Consider the following 16691-nt stretch of genomic DNA (forward strand, 5'->3'; position numbering starts at 1 on the left):
ATGAAATGGAAGAGGTGGGCACTCCTGAAGGTACCACAGAAGCACAAACCAGGGTTCAGCTGCCAATCTGGTGTTATCAACAGGACCCAACAGTGGGTTGGAACAAATCGTAGCTAGTATCTTGGGTAACATACAAATTGGTGGGAAGGCCTAGAGTTGTAATTTCATCCCACCCTGACAGAATGCATCTATTGCCAAAGTCTGAAGGTGAGGTGGTGGAGACCAACTAGCCAGAAGTTGGGTGTTTCAATATGAGAGACAATCCAACAGAAAAACCTCACGATGAAGCATCTATTCTGTCAGGAGAATCTGTTTTGGTTAAGATAATTGATCTGCTACCCAAATAATCACCTGTGGAACATGGCAAGCTAGTAGGGTGATATTATAGGAGTGATCCCGAGAAAGAAGGTCCAAGGTATGAAAACAAATAACCCTGGACTAAGTGCCCCTTGACGGGAAATGCAAGACACCATCGTGGGATTGTTGGTGTGAAGCCTGATGATTTGGGACTTAATAAGCCAAGACCATGAGATCACCTTTTAAACAGCAAGAAGGTCTAAAACACTGTGTAGGAAAGTCTCCTCATCCGTGCATTGACTCTGGAATTCCTGACCATTGATATATGCACCCCATCCCTGAGGCGAGGCATCCATGAAGATATGGATCTCTGGACTAGGTGACAGCAGAGAAACCCATATCTTAGTACTGTTCCAATCTAACCACTCCTTGAAATCGAAGAGAATGATCCTGAATAAGGAAACTGGGGAATCCAGTGAACTGCTGTTCATGATCCATTGGTCCTATAAAGATCAATGAAGAGATCTCTTATGTGCTTGTCCAAAAGGAATGAGGGATTTGAGTGAAGCCAACATTCCCAAAAGAGAATGAACCATCCACACTGTGGGATAAGAAGAGGTGAGAAAGTGTCAGACTTCCTGTTCCATAGCTTGGAACTGGATGGGAATCAGCTGAGCCTGACTAAGATACATGATGAAAAATATCCATACTGACAATATACTGTGTTGGAGTGAGAATAGATGACTCAGCTCTGATAATGAAGCCTGCCTTGGTTGTTTCTGAAAGTAGAATCCGTGTGTGACTTCTGCCAATTGACATGATGGTGTAACCAGTAGTCCATGAATTGCATATAGTGGTGGGATGCTACCACTATGGAAAAGTGCAGATAGGAGTCTGTGACATCTAGCTTGGACATCCACAATCCTAGTAAAAAAATGCTGACTTTAAGTGAGGAATGACTCACTTGTGAACCTTGTAGGATCTAGAAAACTGATATAGAGAAGAAAGATTGATGACCGGGAGCCAATCTCCAGTCTTATAGGACCCAATAACCAGATGGGAATAAAATCCCAAAAGAACTGGTAAAACACTCTCCCCTCCCTGTCCTCAGACCAACAAAACTCTGATAGCTCTAGAATGAAGTTCTGAAATCCAATGATCTGCAGGAGGCAGAAACATTACAGGTTGGGTGGATAATGGTGGTGAAGATGTGAACTGAATGACTAATCACGATTCAAAGACCTGTAGTGTCCATGGATCCATGGTTAAGTTTTACAACACGTCCAGGAATTCTCAGAGCCGAGCCCCACAGACCCCAAAGGCATACAATAGTCACAGATGCCATTGGTGGCATTCTGATCAAGTGGGGGAACCCTTGGATATGGACAGAATCTATTCTGGATACAAATAAACCAAAGAACTGATATTGGGGGTCGGGACCCTTGAACAGGGGCAGAACTAAGAGTACCCCCCACCCCCCCACCACACACACAATTGTCATGCTAGATATCAGAGGTGGGACAGGAGAGACATGATTTATCTCCATGCCAGAAATAATAATCTAGGAATTCATGACATGCATTGGAATGCAAAACAAATTTTTTTTCTACCAAAATCAACTAGGTAACACGAAGAATACTCAAATTATCTCCAATAATCGTTGTACAGCAAAAGCTTTTATCGAGAAAAAGTGATAATATTTAAAGAGGTGCTTATATACAGTATCAAAATAGAGGGTGCATTGACATAGGTGGAGAGTGTCACATGACAGATATCACTAAGGGCAATTAAGTGTGGAATAAAAGACTGAGCAAACAAGAAAAATTCAGATCAATGCTTAGATGGGCAAAGTATGAAACCCTGGCAGTCGAGTAATGGCTGTAGTGCGAGGCGAGGTACGTTTTGGAATGCATTTGGTATCAAAGCACTTCACTTCAAATATATTCATTTATGTATTTTATGGTTAACATTTAGTCATTAGCATTTTACTGGCCAGCATTTGAATACCCCACATGAACTAATAAAGATATCATAGTTTACATTAACAATGTAACATACCAAAACAGTTTAATATATAATATATATACACACATTCACACACAAAGATATATACAAAACCAATGTAAAAATACATGTAAACTATACTCAACTAAATGAGTAACGCAATTTGAAGTTTCATTTCCATAAGTTTAGGACTAACAAGACAAATTACAAAGAATTATTACTGTTAATCATAGAAGTTTCAGAAAAATTTTCACATAATGTAAAAACACACTTGAAATTTTGAACAAAAATAAATGTTCCAGTGCTCTTTTAGACTTTTTTTCACAGTTGGAAATTGTGCGTGTGAAATAGTAGGGCTAAACAAATGGGTGTGTTAATGAAGTATTTACAACAACAGATCATAATATAACAGATTTGAAAGTATAAACATTAGTTAAGCTTATAAAAGCATATCAGAATATCCCAGTCTTGTGAAAGTATATTCTTAAGCTAAAACCATAACAATAGCTAAAATGTAGAAGTAATGAGATTTTAAAAGTTGGTTGAGTTTATAGCAACAGATCAGATTATGACAATTCAAAGATTAAAAGATACTCAATTTTACAACAATTCTGATTCTAATATTAGTTAACATAGTTTAACTATTTAGTCTAAGCATTAGCTGAGTTTATAGCAACATACCAGAATATAACAGTTGTGCATCTAACCAGTAGTAGAGCTTATAGCAACTGATCAGAATGTATATAACAGCTGTGTATCTAAACATTAGCTGAGTTTATAACAACAGATCATAATGTAACAGTTGTGCATGTAAACATTAGCTAAGTTTATAGCAACAGATCAGAATGAAACAATTGTGTATCTAAACATTAGATGAGTTTATAGCAACTGATCAGAATATAACAGTTGTGTATCTAAACATTAGCTGAGTTTATAACAACAGATCATTATGTAACAGTTGTGTATCTAAACATTAGCTAAGTTTATAGCAACAGATCAGAATATAACAATTGTGTATCCAAACATTAGGTGAGTTTATAGCTACAGATCAGAATATAACAGTTGTGCATCTAAACATTAGCTGAGTTTATAGCAACAGATCAGAATATAACAGTTGTGCATCTAAACATTAGCCGAGTTTATAACAACAGATCAAAATATAACAATTGTGCATCTAAACATTAGCTGAGTTTATAGCAACAGGATAGAATATAACAATTGTGCATCTAAATATTAGCTGAGCTTATAGCAACAGGATAGAATATAACAGTTGTGCATCTAAACATTAGCTAGCTTATAGCAACAGGATAGAATATAACAGTTGTGCATCTAAACATTAGCTGAGTTTATAGCAACAGGATAGAATATAACAGCTGTGCATCTAAACATTAGCCAAGTTTATAACAGATCAGAATATAACAGTTGTGCATCTAAACATTAGCTGAGTTTATAGCAACAGGATAGAATATAACAGTTGTGCATCTAAACATTAGCTGAGTTTATAGCAACAGATCAGTTATACACATATCAATTCTGAGTTTAAAATTTAGCCAAATTTATACCAATCATGAGAACATAAAAGTCACAAAAGTGTAAAAAGCAACAAGTCAAAATATAATTTTGAAAACTCTATAAGTGACCCAAGTTTAAAGCAACAAATCAGAATACTCTTGTATAGTCAGTATAAAACTTTTTCATAATAACCAGAATTTGTTTCCCATCTGTTTTCTTGCATGGTAACATTGATTTTATATCAAGGTTTTGTCTAAAGTTGATATGAATGTAAATGTGAAAAACATAAATTTTCCTTTGAGTCTGGAAATTCTTTAAGCACAGGGAATTATGTAGATCTTTGAGGTTTTGGCTCGAACCAGTAGAACATCACCCGGACTTCTACTACCTACTTTACTTGAGCTTCTTACCAAGCATTAAGGTCTTACATGAAGCAATACCTTCTACAATAATATCTGTCTTAGACAGATCTAATAAAGTTAGTAACCTTCATCCTGCAAAATATAATTGGCAATCAAAAATTGTTTTAAATGCAAAAAAGATAGAATTATCACATTTTTCTTTATTAATAATAATTGTTTGAATTATTGGTTATCCTTTTTATACTGGACAAACAGTTTCATTTTTGATTACCTAATTTCCAAAAACTGACCATTATTTCTGGTTGTTCATAGATACACAAATCGTCTGTCTGTTGATTTGAACCAATTTAGTTAAATAAACAAATTAATCTGCTAACATTTCATTAAAAACACCCATCTGTTAAACAATTATAATCTAACTACAAAAACGTCTTATCTGGTGACATACATGTAATTACAAATACATTCTATGAAACAATATCTTTTATTTTATAATTTTGATCATAACTACTCTGTGTGATGAAATATTACAGATAATAACTTTGATGATCCGTTATTAAATAGAAATTTTTATCAGCTACATGAAAATATCTTACTGTATAATCTATTGCATTTCTAATCTAAACAATCCTTATTACTGCACACCAACTACCATCCAAATCTTGCTTTAACAACCAACCTGTTATTATTTCCTTCACTTAAGACATTGCTCCAATTTTTAAGATTGAATTCCAAATATAATGCTGTATTCAGAAGCATATATAAGGTAGTCACAGATGTTTTGTGAGGAACTCGTACGCTTATTTGTTCCACGTGGTGTAGGATATCAGATGTGTAGCTGTGAATTGTATGAGCAAAGGAAGCACGGAAAGGAATGAATGCTCCTTGGGCTGCTGCTACTGCTTGTATGTATTTACTTAGTTCTTTTACTAAGTTTGATACACTACGAAGCACTGCTTTTCTGTCTTTAATTCTTTCTGATGCATTCATGTATACCTGTCTCTTTGGGAGTTCTTCACCCCTGCTAAACCTTTCCCATTCCAAATGAATTTCTTCCTGAACTATTTCTTGGACAGAATGTTGCAGTGTACGCTGTAATACGTTAAGATATCTATTTTCCACTAGGCATGACCTGAAAGAAAACAATTCTCATATAAACAAAACAAAAATTATGAAATAACATATCCTTAATTTTAAAGTATTAAAACTAATATCAACACAGTAGTCTGGAATTATAAATTTTACTCATATTATTGTATTTAGTTGTATCTAAGATGTTATATTTCTTATAAATAAGATGAAATAATTTTCATCCCTATATTTTCATTTAGCTTTGTGCTATATTTTGACTGTCTCACACACCCTATCACAAGTTACTATTGGCTACTATTTTACATCATACACATGAACTTGTTCACAGGAATCTTATTTGCAATTAAATTTCAGTTTTATCCTTTGGTATTCTGATGTTTGTTTACACACACACACTCAGGATGATTCTAGCTTAAAATATTTTTATTAATTGGCATTCCAACTAACAACAAAAACAGAAAACAAAAGGGGAAGTGCGTCTGTAGGAGTGGAAAGAAAACAACACTCTTCTCCTATTTTGTAGAAATGATCAATTCAATGTTAACATTTTCCTTACCTGAAAATGTATTTCTGATAGATACTCACCTTGACACACAGTTCAGCTATCTTTCCCGCACATCTTCCTTAGGGATGTGCATGCCACTAGTCTTTAGTGAACTCCCATCCAGTCTCATGAGATTTCTTGTAAATTGCATTACTGCATAATGACATCATTATGCACTTGCCCTCGAGAACATCATTCTTTGATGAGGAAGAAAATACAAAGGTGCACCAGAAGCGAGGAGGATGGGTGCAGAGGTAATTTTTCAGGTAAGGAAAATGTTAACTTTCAAGATAATACCACACTCTGCACACTGTTCAATTAGAATCTCACACTGAAGTGGCGGAGGAGCCAGTGAAAGTTTTACTAAGATGAGCTCTCTTCAAAAAGTGCATAAAGGAGGCCCATGGAGTGTGACATCTGATAGCAGGGACTCCACAGGGGCACAGGGGAGACAACATCTCATCTCATCCACGAAAAGAAAGGAAGAAGAGCCAATCGAGCCCCATATGTCATAGAGATGGACAGAATAAGAACACGGGTGTTCGAGTATTTGCACACATATGGTGTGGCTTGGGCATGTTCAAACTGCACTTTTTGTGCTCACCTCAATTCTACCATCAGACTTCACTGGAGGAGCACATGCCATAAAGATAGGTATAATGTGTGTACACCTCGACTCAACTGAATAGCCATCAGTCAGAGGAGTAGGGCATGGTATGTTAGTGCATGCTTACCTCAACTCAACAGACCAGATGAGACCCACAGTAGGAGGGCATATGTGTATTGTGTGTGCTTACCTCAACTCTACTGACCAGACACAACCATGGGAGGAGTGCATGGCAGAGTGGTGCATGCTCACCTCAGCTCTACTGAACAGTCACAGACTACAGGAGAGGGCATAGTATTATATAGTGTGTTTGTTTCAACTCTTCTGAACAGACTCTAGCTGCAGGAGGAGTGACTAGTGCTACACTGACAGTATCATCACCACCACACTTCCTAACTATTGGTACTCATTTGTATATATCCCCAGCATACGAGTCCAATCGGTGAGGGTTCTCCACGTACCACCACTCTAGTGGCTAGAAACTGGTAGGTGGCAAGAGTCTCTTATGCTCCACTTGATGAGAAAGGAGGGGATTACACAGAGGGAAGACCTGGGAACAATTCCCATATCCCAATTGGTCCTTTAGTCTGAAAAGATCTTTTACTGGAGACAATGCAATGGGTGACCATGAAATTATATTTTGAAAAGCAAGCCAGGGAATAAGGCAGAACTCACCCATGGTGCTGGCTTTTTCCATGATAGTCCATGGTATAGGTACAGTCTTGACTGAACAAAAAGGTAAATATATAGATATACCATCAGGATACTTCAAGTGGTCTTGTGCAATACACAATCTAACAGTGGGCATATAAAAGGCCACGGCAGACTGTACGAGTTCTTTTCATTATCCTGGCTCAATGCCAATTTTGGGAAATAAGTATACCTTAGAAGGCACCATCTGCCACCTGGCAGGATCCATGAACACAAAAAGGGCTCTGAAAGAGAAATAGTATGTATTCTTCTTAAAGATGGTGGAATGAGAGAAGATTGTTTACATGCAAAAGCCAAAAAACATCAGGAGATAAAACAACCAGAGGGTGTAGGGGAGATGAATTTGTGGCGAGCAACCACATGCCTGCCTAGAGGAGCTTGTCCTAGAGCTGACAAAGAACAAATGTAAGAGAAAGATAAAGGTGACAAATCAAATACACAGAAATGTGGAAGTTTGCAAAGATCCACAACTCAAGATAAACATGTTAATCAAAGGAGGTAATGGACACAGACAGTAAAGGGAGAAAGAAAGAGGTCTGTCAAAAAAAAAGGGTGTGCAAAAAGACAGTAAACAGCCCAAAAGGTCATGGGAGCCAACCTGTGTCTGAATGGTCCAACAGGATAGAGACAGAAGAAAGAGAGATAGGAAAGAAGTATGGGCAACATAACAAGTAGTTAAGACTAAGAAAGGAATGACTGAACCAGGGAGAGGGATATAGAAATGTGGTAGAAAAGGGTGCGAGAAGCAACCATAGGATAAACAACCATGCAGCTGTAATAGTAGATGAAAAGTATGACAAAACAAGCCACGATAAAGAGAAGGTCCAAAAAGCAAGAAACCAATGCTCAAATGGAGCATGTAAACCCCATGAAGGTCTCAGCTGGGAAGCAAAGTGAAGAAGATGAAGAAGAAAGAAGGAGTGGAACAGAGTACAGGGGAGGAAACACTCTGTGGTACCAGGAAAGGAGAAACGCCATGTACAAGGCCTCTTGACAGTCAGTAGAGGTACAGACAGAGAAGCCATTGAGATACAGTTAAGGAAAAAAAAAAAAGGCAGAAAGGTGGTCACAAGGTGATTGCCAGGAGGAAACGAGTGGAAGATAGATTGATGACAAAAGACCAACCACAGTCACTGACAGAAAATGGTGGTAGAATGACAACAAGAATTGACATAAAAGTGGATAGTCCAGTCTGGTGGGTGCTAAATTAGGAAAATTTCAAGTGCACAGAGAGAGAGGGGAATTGAGGAAAGGAATAGGGGCCTTAATGCTAGTGAACCAAGGCTGAGCTGTGCAAAGAAGCACCAATAATAGTACTCAGAAAGGAAAGAAGTGTGAAAAGATGAGGGCCAGAGAGAGTAGACGAATAGGGAAATGGATATATAGAAAAAAGTGGAACCAGGACAAGCTAAAAAAATTCACAGACAGAGATGAAGGGTGAGGAATAAAGGGTGGCAAAAGTATCCAAGAAGAGCATAACAAACCAAGAGCAAACCCACAAAATACCTGAGGTGTAGAGGCCACTCCATTAATAGGAGGAGAAAACAAGCCAGGATAAATAGACAGTCCATGGACCACCAGTACTGACTGAAAAAGGTGGTACCTGATCAAGATATAAGCTCTCAGCAAATTATAGGCACGATCAACCTGAATGGGCCCAGAGATGGATGTCGAATGCAAAGAGATCTGGAACAGGAGCCTCATGGATTGTAGGTGGAAGAAATTACCATGGAAGAGACAGAGCGGAACATCACCAAGTGACCCACAAATAAGGGCAGGAATGGGAACACACCCAAAGAATAGAGAGAAGATTGAACCTGTTGATGTGGAGGGAGCACATGATCAGCACAGAAACATCAGAAGTCCTGCCTTCAACAGAAATGCATCTCAACATTTCTAGTTCTTCTTCCTACTCATCTTCCCATTCTAGATTCCAGGCCTTCCACTTTTTCTCATCTTCCCCCTCCTAGTGGTCTTGTTTATTACTCTTCTTATTAGTGCTATTTCACATGTACGATTCTTTGGGTACCTACCTTCTTCTGCTGTTGGCTTCACTTTCTGCTGACAGTCATTTCTATTTTTCCATATTGGTCTTTTTCCTTGCTACCATTTTCAAGGGAAGCATTGAAGAAGGGAAAGATCCTGTGTGCAAGGCAGTAAGCAAGCATAGGAAGTACCCTGGGTACAGTCCAATCACCAAGACCATACTTTGAGGAGATGCTTATATAGAGAAAAATGGACCCCAAGAATGAAAACCATGGGTTCATAAGGTTCATAGTTGGAGGCACATTAGTGCTGTTCTCAAAGGAATGAGAGGCCCTACAGAAGCCAGAGTCCCCAAAAGCAAATTGACCTTCCATGTGGAAGAGAATGAGAATTGTAAAACTTTATGGCCAGACATGTAATAGCTCACAGACAAACAGATAGGCTGAACTCAGTTGAGACAAGAGAAGAATGGGTGTGAGAAAGAATGTATATCCCAGGATGTACCCCCCACCCCCACCCCTAATCAAGTAGTCATACAAAAAGAAGGGAGTAGGAGAAGAGAAGAGAAGAGAAAAAAAATCTAAGAATGGACTAACAGAAGGAAAAAGTTGGAGAAAAGAAACTCCAGTCCTAAGCCATGAATATGGCAGGCAAGGGCCCACACGATGTCAAGGAATAGAAGAGGGACCAACGTTAAGTCAAAGAGAAGAGCAAGGAATAGGAAAACACAAAAAAGGAAGTATAGAAAACAAAGGGGCTGATAGGTATCTATCAGAAATAATTTTCAGATAAGGAAAATGTAAACTCACCTCTACACACTAAATAGCTAGAATTCCAAGTTGAAGTGGTGGAAAAGCCAGTGGAAAATTTTACCTAGATGAGCTCCCTTTAGAAATCACCCAAAGGGAAGCCAATGCAGTGTGATACCCAACAGTTTCATATGCCACACCTGTGGGAGGCCATATCTTATCTTGACCAGTGTATGCTCTTTGCCCAGAAAGTAAGGGATGAAGGCAAATAAGCCACATGTCACAGAGACAAGCAGAATGAGAACATGACCATTCAAATGCTTGCACACAAACAGTCGGAAAGACAATATGTGTAGTGTGGTTAGGGAGCATTCAGACTTTACCTTGTGTACTTAACTCAATTCTTCTGAACAGACTCTAGCTGCAGAAAGAGGGCGCATTAGTTATATATTATGTTTTTGTATAGTGTGCGCTCATCTCAACTCTACTGAACAGACTATTTGCAGGAGGTCATAATAGATACGTGTTCAGAGGGGTGACCCACACTACACTGACAGTGTCACTACTGCCCCATTACTGACCATAATGTATTAAGCTCAACTAATGAGGATTCTCCATGGTCCACCATCCCAGTGGCTAGGAATTGGTAACTGGTAAAAGACTCCCATGGGAGGCCCAAAAAAGTGCAAATTTTCATCAGACTTCCAACTGGAAAGGTCTTTTACTATTTTTAAAGGCCAGTAAGTGTGAGCCAAAAAAGTGGACAGAACACCTCCCTGGTGCTGGCTTTTTTCATGATAGTCCATGGAATAAGTACATCTGGATCAGACAATTGTTTAAGTATGTATACCACAAGAATACCTCAAGTGGTCTTGTGGAACACCCCATCTCACAGTGGGCATGGGTACAGCCAGGTGAGAAGGTATGATTGCTTTCTATTATCTAGGCTTGATGTAGATTTTGGGGAAGTATATGACTGGAAGCAACATCAGACACCTGGCGGGATCATATATAAAAGTAAAATGGGGCTCTGAAAAATAAGTTGTAGTATTCATTGCAAAGAAGGTGGGTTGACTGAAAAACAGAGATTGTTGAAAGCCAAAATCAAGCAGGAGATGAAACAGCTAGATAGCGTAGATAAGGAGAGACAAACCTGTGGACAGTCATCCACAAGTCCACCAGGAGGATCTTGTCCTAGGACTGGTAAAGATGAGGTGCAAGAGAACGAGAAAAAAGACAAACAGAATGTGAAGAATGTTAAATGGCCTACAGGAGCATCCACATGCAGGGATAACAATACCAACCAGAAAAGTCAATAGACACATCCAATAAGGGTAGAAAGAGAGAGGTTCCTGAAAAAAGAAAGGTCCAGGGTAGAGACAGACAATGGCGGGTATCCCAAAAGGAAGAAGTCTGTGATAAAAACACAAAATAGTTCAAAGAGGACACAGGTGCCAATCTGGGTCCAAACAATCAGATAGGTGAGAGACAAAAGGAAGGGAGACAGGAAAGAAAGTATGGTTACCCTCCTGAGCAAACAAAGTATTATGAAGGAAAAGTTGGTCTTGGGTGAAGAGTAAATAACTGTGGTGGAAGAAGGTGCAAATAACAACCATAGCATAGACATATGAATGACAGTAATTGCAGGAAAGAGGAAGGAGAAGATAAGTCCAGAGAGAAAGATGGTACAAAATGCAAGAAAACAATGCCATGAATAAGGAATGCATGAAAGCATGCAAAACCCAACTAATGTCTCAGTCAGGCATAGGAGTCAAATGAGGAAGTTGAAGAAGATTGAAGGAGCTGAACAGAAGAGAAAGGACAGGGGAAGAAACATCCTGTGCTACCAAGAAAAAAGAAATGCCATGGACAAAGTGACCTGATAACTAGCCAAAGTAAAGACCAATAAACTATGGACAAACAGCCAGGTAAACAACAGATGGCCAGAAGTAAAAGAGTAGTGGATAGAACAATGATGAATGACCTGCCACTTTTGTTGATAGACAAACACAGTGGAAGGGCAACAGGAATGCCATATGTTCAGAGTCTGGGTCGATGGGCTACAGACCAAACAAATACCGTATATGGAGATGAAGGGAAAATATCTCTCAATGAAAAAGGAACAGGATTCTCACTAAGGTCCTACAGTGAATGATCCTGGACTTTCAATTTTTTTTTTCAGGAGTCCCAGAGAGATTTTTAAGTGTTCCAAACTAATTTTCAAGTATCCCATTGGTAGAATTTAATAAATTAAAAAAAAAAGGAAAAAAAGCACTTCAGTGTCAATGAAAAGCTTTATTCATAATGTTTACCTTTTGCAAGCGAAAAAGAGCATATTAATATTCAATGAAAAAACTTTATTTACAATTTAAACTACATGTTGTTTTCCTTTATCAGTGCAAAGTAATTTTAATAAGATTAAAAATACTTTTATTTATCTGAAAAATTTCAAAAATTGTTTGCACAACCCCTAAAACCTCCTGAATAAATATCAAATGTTTTTTCCTCAGAAAAACTTTATATTTTACTTATTTATTTTACCCTAAACTTTATATGAGATTGCTACCTCTGCAGTGCCCCCACAGATATGGAAACCCACATGTAAGCAGAATGAGCACACCAACTTACTTTAGAACCTTGAAGGGCTTCTAACAAATGTAGATCTGGGTAAGGTGAAGAAAGAGTGATGTCCAGAGTCATGTGAGATTGAATGAGCCACCATGACCAAAAGAAGACAGTGGATCTTTGGATATTCCTGTTGACGGGCCAGAAACCACAACAGGATATATATTGGAACATACAAGAGAAATATGTGCCTCATGGGAAGAGAGAGTCTGCAAAAGATACAAATACCCTCATGCAGGAAATGATGAAGAAACAAGTATCAGTGCCAAAAGTTCCATGTAATAAAGACAAAGAAGAGGGCTGAGCTTACCCCAAATATGAAATGATAAAGATCCTCCCATCCCAAGTGAATGAGATACAGGGTGGGTGTTAAGATTGAATCAGAGAATTGAACCAGCCACCACAAGCAAGATGACAGAGAAAGGAGGTCTTAATATAGAAAAAACCACACTGAAATGGACAAGTAAGGGCAAATGTCTATTTAATAAGTGAAACAAAGTCCCAAGAATGTAACTACTGAGAAAAACCCATTGGGCCCAATGAAAACAAACTGGGCTGTTGCCAACATACAGAGAAAGACTAAGAACCACATGGTTGACAGTTGTGGATAAATTAGAAGACGCAATTTGAGATGTTGAGAAAGTGTCTGCAACCAGGTTGTCTACCACTAGGGAGGAAATCCATTGCACAGTGAAAAAACATCTTTTTTTGCAAACCAAGGAAAAAACAAAATTGGGTTGATTGAAATAAACTGAGCACTGACTACCAAACTCCCAAATGTGCAGACAGGAATGTGCAAAATAATAATGGCTGTTTGCTGTGGAGATGTTTTTATATCAAAATCCTTCTTATCAGTCTTTATGGATTTAAAATCCCAAGCATATAAAACTACATCTGTCTTTTTCTCTGCTACCACTAGTTATTGCCACTACAAGCTATAATCAATATTGTGAAAAACAACTGCAGACAAATATAATTTTCATCATATACAATTATTTAACATTCTTCCTTGTATTTTAAGTTTTGTTTATCTGCACATTTGACAACTAACACCACCTTAAAACAGCTAAGAAGATAGACCTTTGGTTTCTCCAGTTGTTAAATGTTGTATTTCACAAAGACTTTCTGATCAGTGAATTTTGATAGGTTAAATAATGCTTTTAAACACCTTACCAGATACTTTCTTATGAGCTACAACTGAGACAAATCTGCAAGACTATTCTTACACAAATTTTGTGTGAACTTCATAATATCTGACTAAGAAGGAAATGCTAATAATATCAGCATACTGCTACATCATAACATAGTATTCATCAACCACAGAGACCAACTTTTAAGTATTTCATGCAAACCTACCTCCAATCCCACGACAAAGTGGCACAGTTTTCACTGCCATAGGAAGCAGTCTTGGTTTGGTGAAAGGGTGACTGTTGAGGGCTTTCATCTGGAAATGAACTGCTTACACCTAGAAAATGCAAGCAACTCTAACTGTTGAGGAACATGAAATTCTGGACTGATATCTTCAATACTATTCCATGGTTTATTTACAATTTCTTTAAATTCAAAAGTACTTTACTGTCATAAAACTGTGGTTTATTAAAAAATTTTAAAAACCAACAATAGTACAGTAACATTGTATATTAAATCAATCATTTTCCCCTTTTAAATTACTATTAATATCTGTAAATAATAATAATACGTAATTAAATATAATTAAAAAATTAGTTTCTAAGAAATAATGATACATTTCAAAAACATCAAATTTAAAATATTTGTGAAAAATCTCCTTTAACCCACATAAAAAAAGCTATTAGTTCCCTCCCCTTTTCTAGTTACAGAAAAGTTATGAAACTTTTGAAAACATTAATTTCATTAATATCTCTAATATATGTAAAGGTAGCTTTAAAACTTTTATGTCCTGAATTTAACACACACAGAACCACATTATCCACTATACAAATGAAATCTGTTTACAGTTTCACAATCATTAATTAATATATATTTACCCCAAAGACCATTGTTTTGATTATTATTTGTTTAAGAACATATTTATTTTAACTCAGAATGTCTTACCTCCTAAGAGTTGGAAGCAAATACTTTGAGCAGCAAAGTCAGAATCATCACACACAGGACCTCCTGTGCAAAGTAAATTAATTTGTTCCTCAAACTTTAGAAATGCTTCGACCATATTCAAGATAATGTCTGTGAGCTGAAAAATTGCCATATGTCCTTTCTCTTGCTTCTCATTAAATTTTGTTGTCCAGCTTTTCCCACTACTATTTCTCTCTGCTGTTAAAGAAGTTTTTTTTCTTGTATCAAGATAAGTGTTGTTCATAATGACAATTAAAGAATCTTTTGATACCAGTGATTCTTTACTTTTTCTGCTTTTAAAGCTTTTACCACTCCATTTGTCTGATCGAGATTTACCAGACCCAGGGTGAACCTCAACAGACAGTCTGTCCTGTTCTTCTTCTACGTCAACAAATGTATCTTTTTCCTCATATATCAATGCTCTCGAATCTTCTTCTTCTGAAATGGCAAAATCATACTGTTGTTCTTGGCTATGGTTCATGAAACACTGTTTTTTCTCTTTTAAACAAAAAATTAATTTCAGTACATCAGGCCAGGTTTTCTGTTCTTGCCTCAACCCATCTAGCACTCTCAGAACACTTGAGACATGATCTGTGATGCATTCAGTGTAATTTTTCTGGACTTCAGTCCAGGTTACCACAAGAGGTTGAAAGCAACCTATGCATACCATCTCTAGGTCTTCTACAATACAGTGCAGACAGAAGGACAGTAAGCAAAATAAGCAACAAGAGAGCACCTCAGAAGCTTCTATGCAAGGACATCTAAAAAATTTTAGTTGCTTCCTGCGTATTCTCCTGTGAAAATCCCAAACTGAAGTAGCATCTAGAACAGAACAAATTATCTTTAAATAGTATCTAAAAACAGCTTTATTTAATAAATCACTGTAACCACTGTCTTCCATCAGAACAGACTGCAAGTGAATACTAACGTAACTTTCCACATGAAAGCAAATACAGTTCCAAAGAGCTTCTGTTGCTTTCTCAGCACTTAGCTTAGGAATATCTGAGCTAACTTTTTCAGAACAAAAGGAACAACTTAGACATGTTGATGCAATCAATTCAAGACCACATTGTCTTCTTAATTCTTCCATGTGAGGTAGCAACTGCTCAAGACATCCTAGGTCATAATGTATACAGGCAACCTATAAGAAATATAAAACAAAAGGTACTGCCATTAATACTTTCCTGTTAAACACTAGATAATACAAGAAATAATGTCTAAGCAGAATAAGCAACTTTTTCTCATACAAGGAGAAACAACACAGCATTAAATTTTAATATTTTCCATAAATATTAAGCTACAATTACTTCTACCCAAGTATAAAAAAATAAAGATGTTATGATTTAAATTATTTTTATAACTGAAATACATATATATATTAATAATGTAACCTACAATTTATTAATTGTACATGTAGGTGTATGCACCAACAAGTAAGTGAACATACCAACAAAGTTCTAATATAACAATGTAAAATTATACCATTTGTACAGAAGTACAAAAGGTATCATTTTAAAGTAAAAATGTCTACGGTTATAGCACCCAAAAGCATTGGGGATATTCCATCTATCAGACATAATCAAAACAACAGATGCAGAGCTAGTCAGCACGTAACTGAAAAAAAAGGGATTAGGATCTGGGTGATAGAACCCACAACTTCCCAGATCCCATTATCACTCACCGTCTATAGCCGGTTGAGGGTATGATAGCTATCCATAAAAAAAAACCATAAAAATAGAAATAAGATATTAAACCACCCTTGATTTCTATCATAGATCATCCAACCTTCTCCCTAGTATATTCACTCCGATATTAAATTACGAAATATACAACCTTACTGTACATTTCTAGTAATAATATTGACACTTTATCACTGCAAGATATCAATAATTATTCAATATAGTATACGCAGTAATACTTCAAATAATATTTCAGTTAATGTTTTTATTATTAACTGTAAACTATAAACCCACTTATATAGTTCTGGTACCCCTTCCTCCTCCCTTTCTAAGGACATGACTTTCAAGGATAACTGGGTAAGCTGAGCCATGCCCAGTTGCCTGAAGTTAGCCTTTCCGACCCAGAAATACTAAAGGTATTATAAAGTTAAC

General features: G+C 37.1%; 1 protein-coding gene across 1 annotated transcript in view; it reads right to left on the reverse strand.

The window, feature by feature from the left end:
• Positions 1-16691, reverse strand: part of LOC106470751 — a 64996-nt gene that overhangs the window by 46266 nt on the left and 2039 nt on the right. The window contains exons 2-5 of the mRNA XM_022399387.1: positions 16235-16236; positions 14563-15721; positions 13846-13954; positions 4855-5307 (exon numbers count right to left, since the gene is read on the reverse strand). Coding sequence (XP_022255095.1) covers positions 4855-5307; positions 13846-13954; positions 14563-15670 — 1670 coding nt within the window. The 5' untranslated portion in view covers positions 15671-15721; positions 16235-16236. The remainder of the gene's footprint in view (positions 1-4854; positions 5308-13845; positions 13955-14562; positions 15722-16234; positions 16237-16691) is intronic.

The sequence above is a fragment of the Limulus polyphemus genome, unplaced genomic scaffold (assembly GCF_000517525.1).
Source record: "Limulus polyphemus unplaced genomic scaffold, Limulus_polyphemus-2.1.2 Scaffold4200, whole genome shotgun sequence".
Classification (NCBI taxonomy): Eukaryota; Metazoa; Arthropoda; class Merostomata; order Xiphosura; family Limulidae; genus Limulus; species Limulus polyphemus.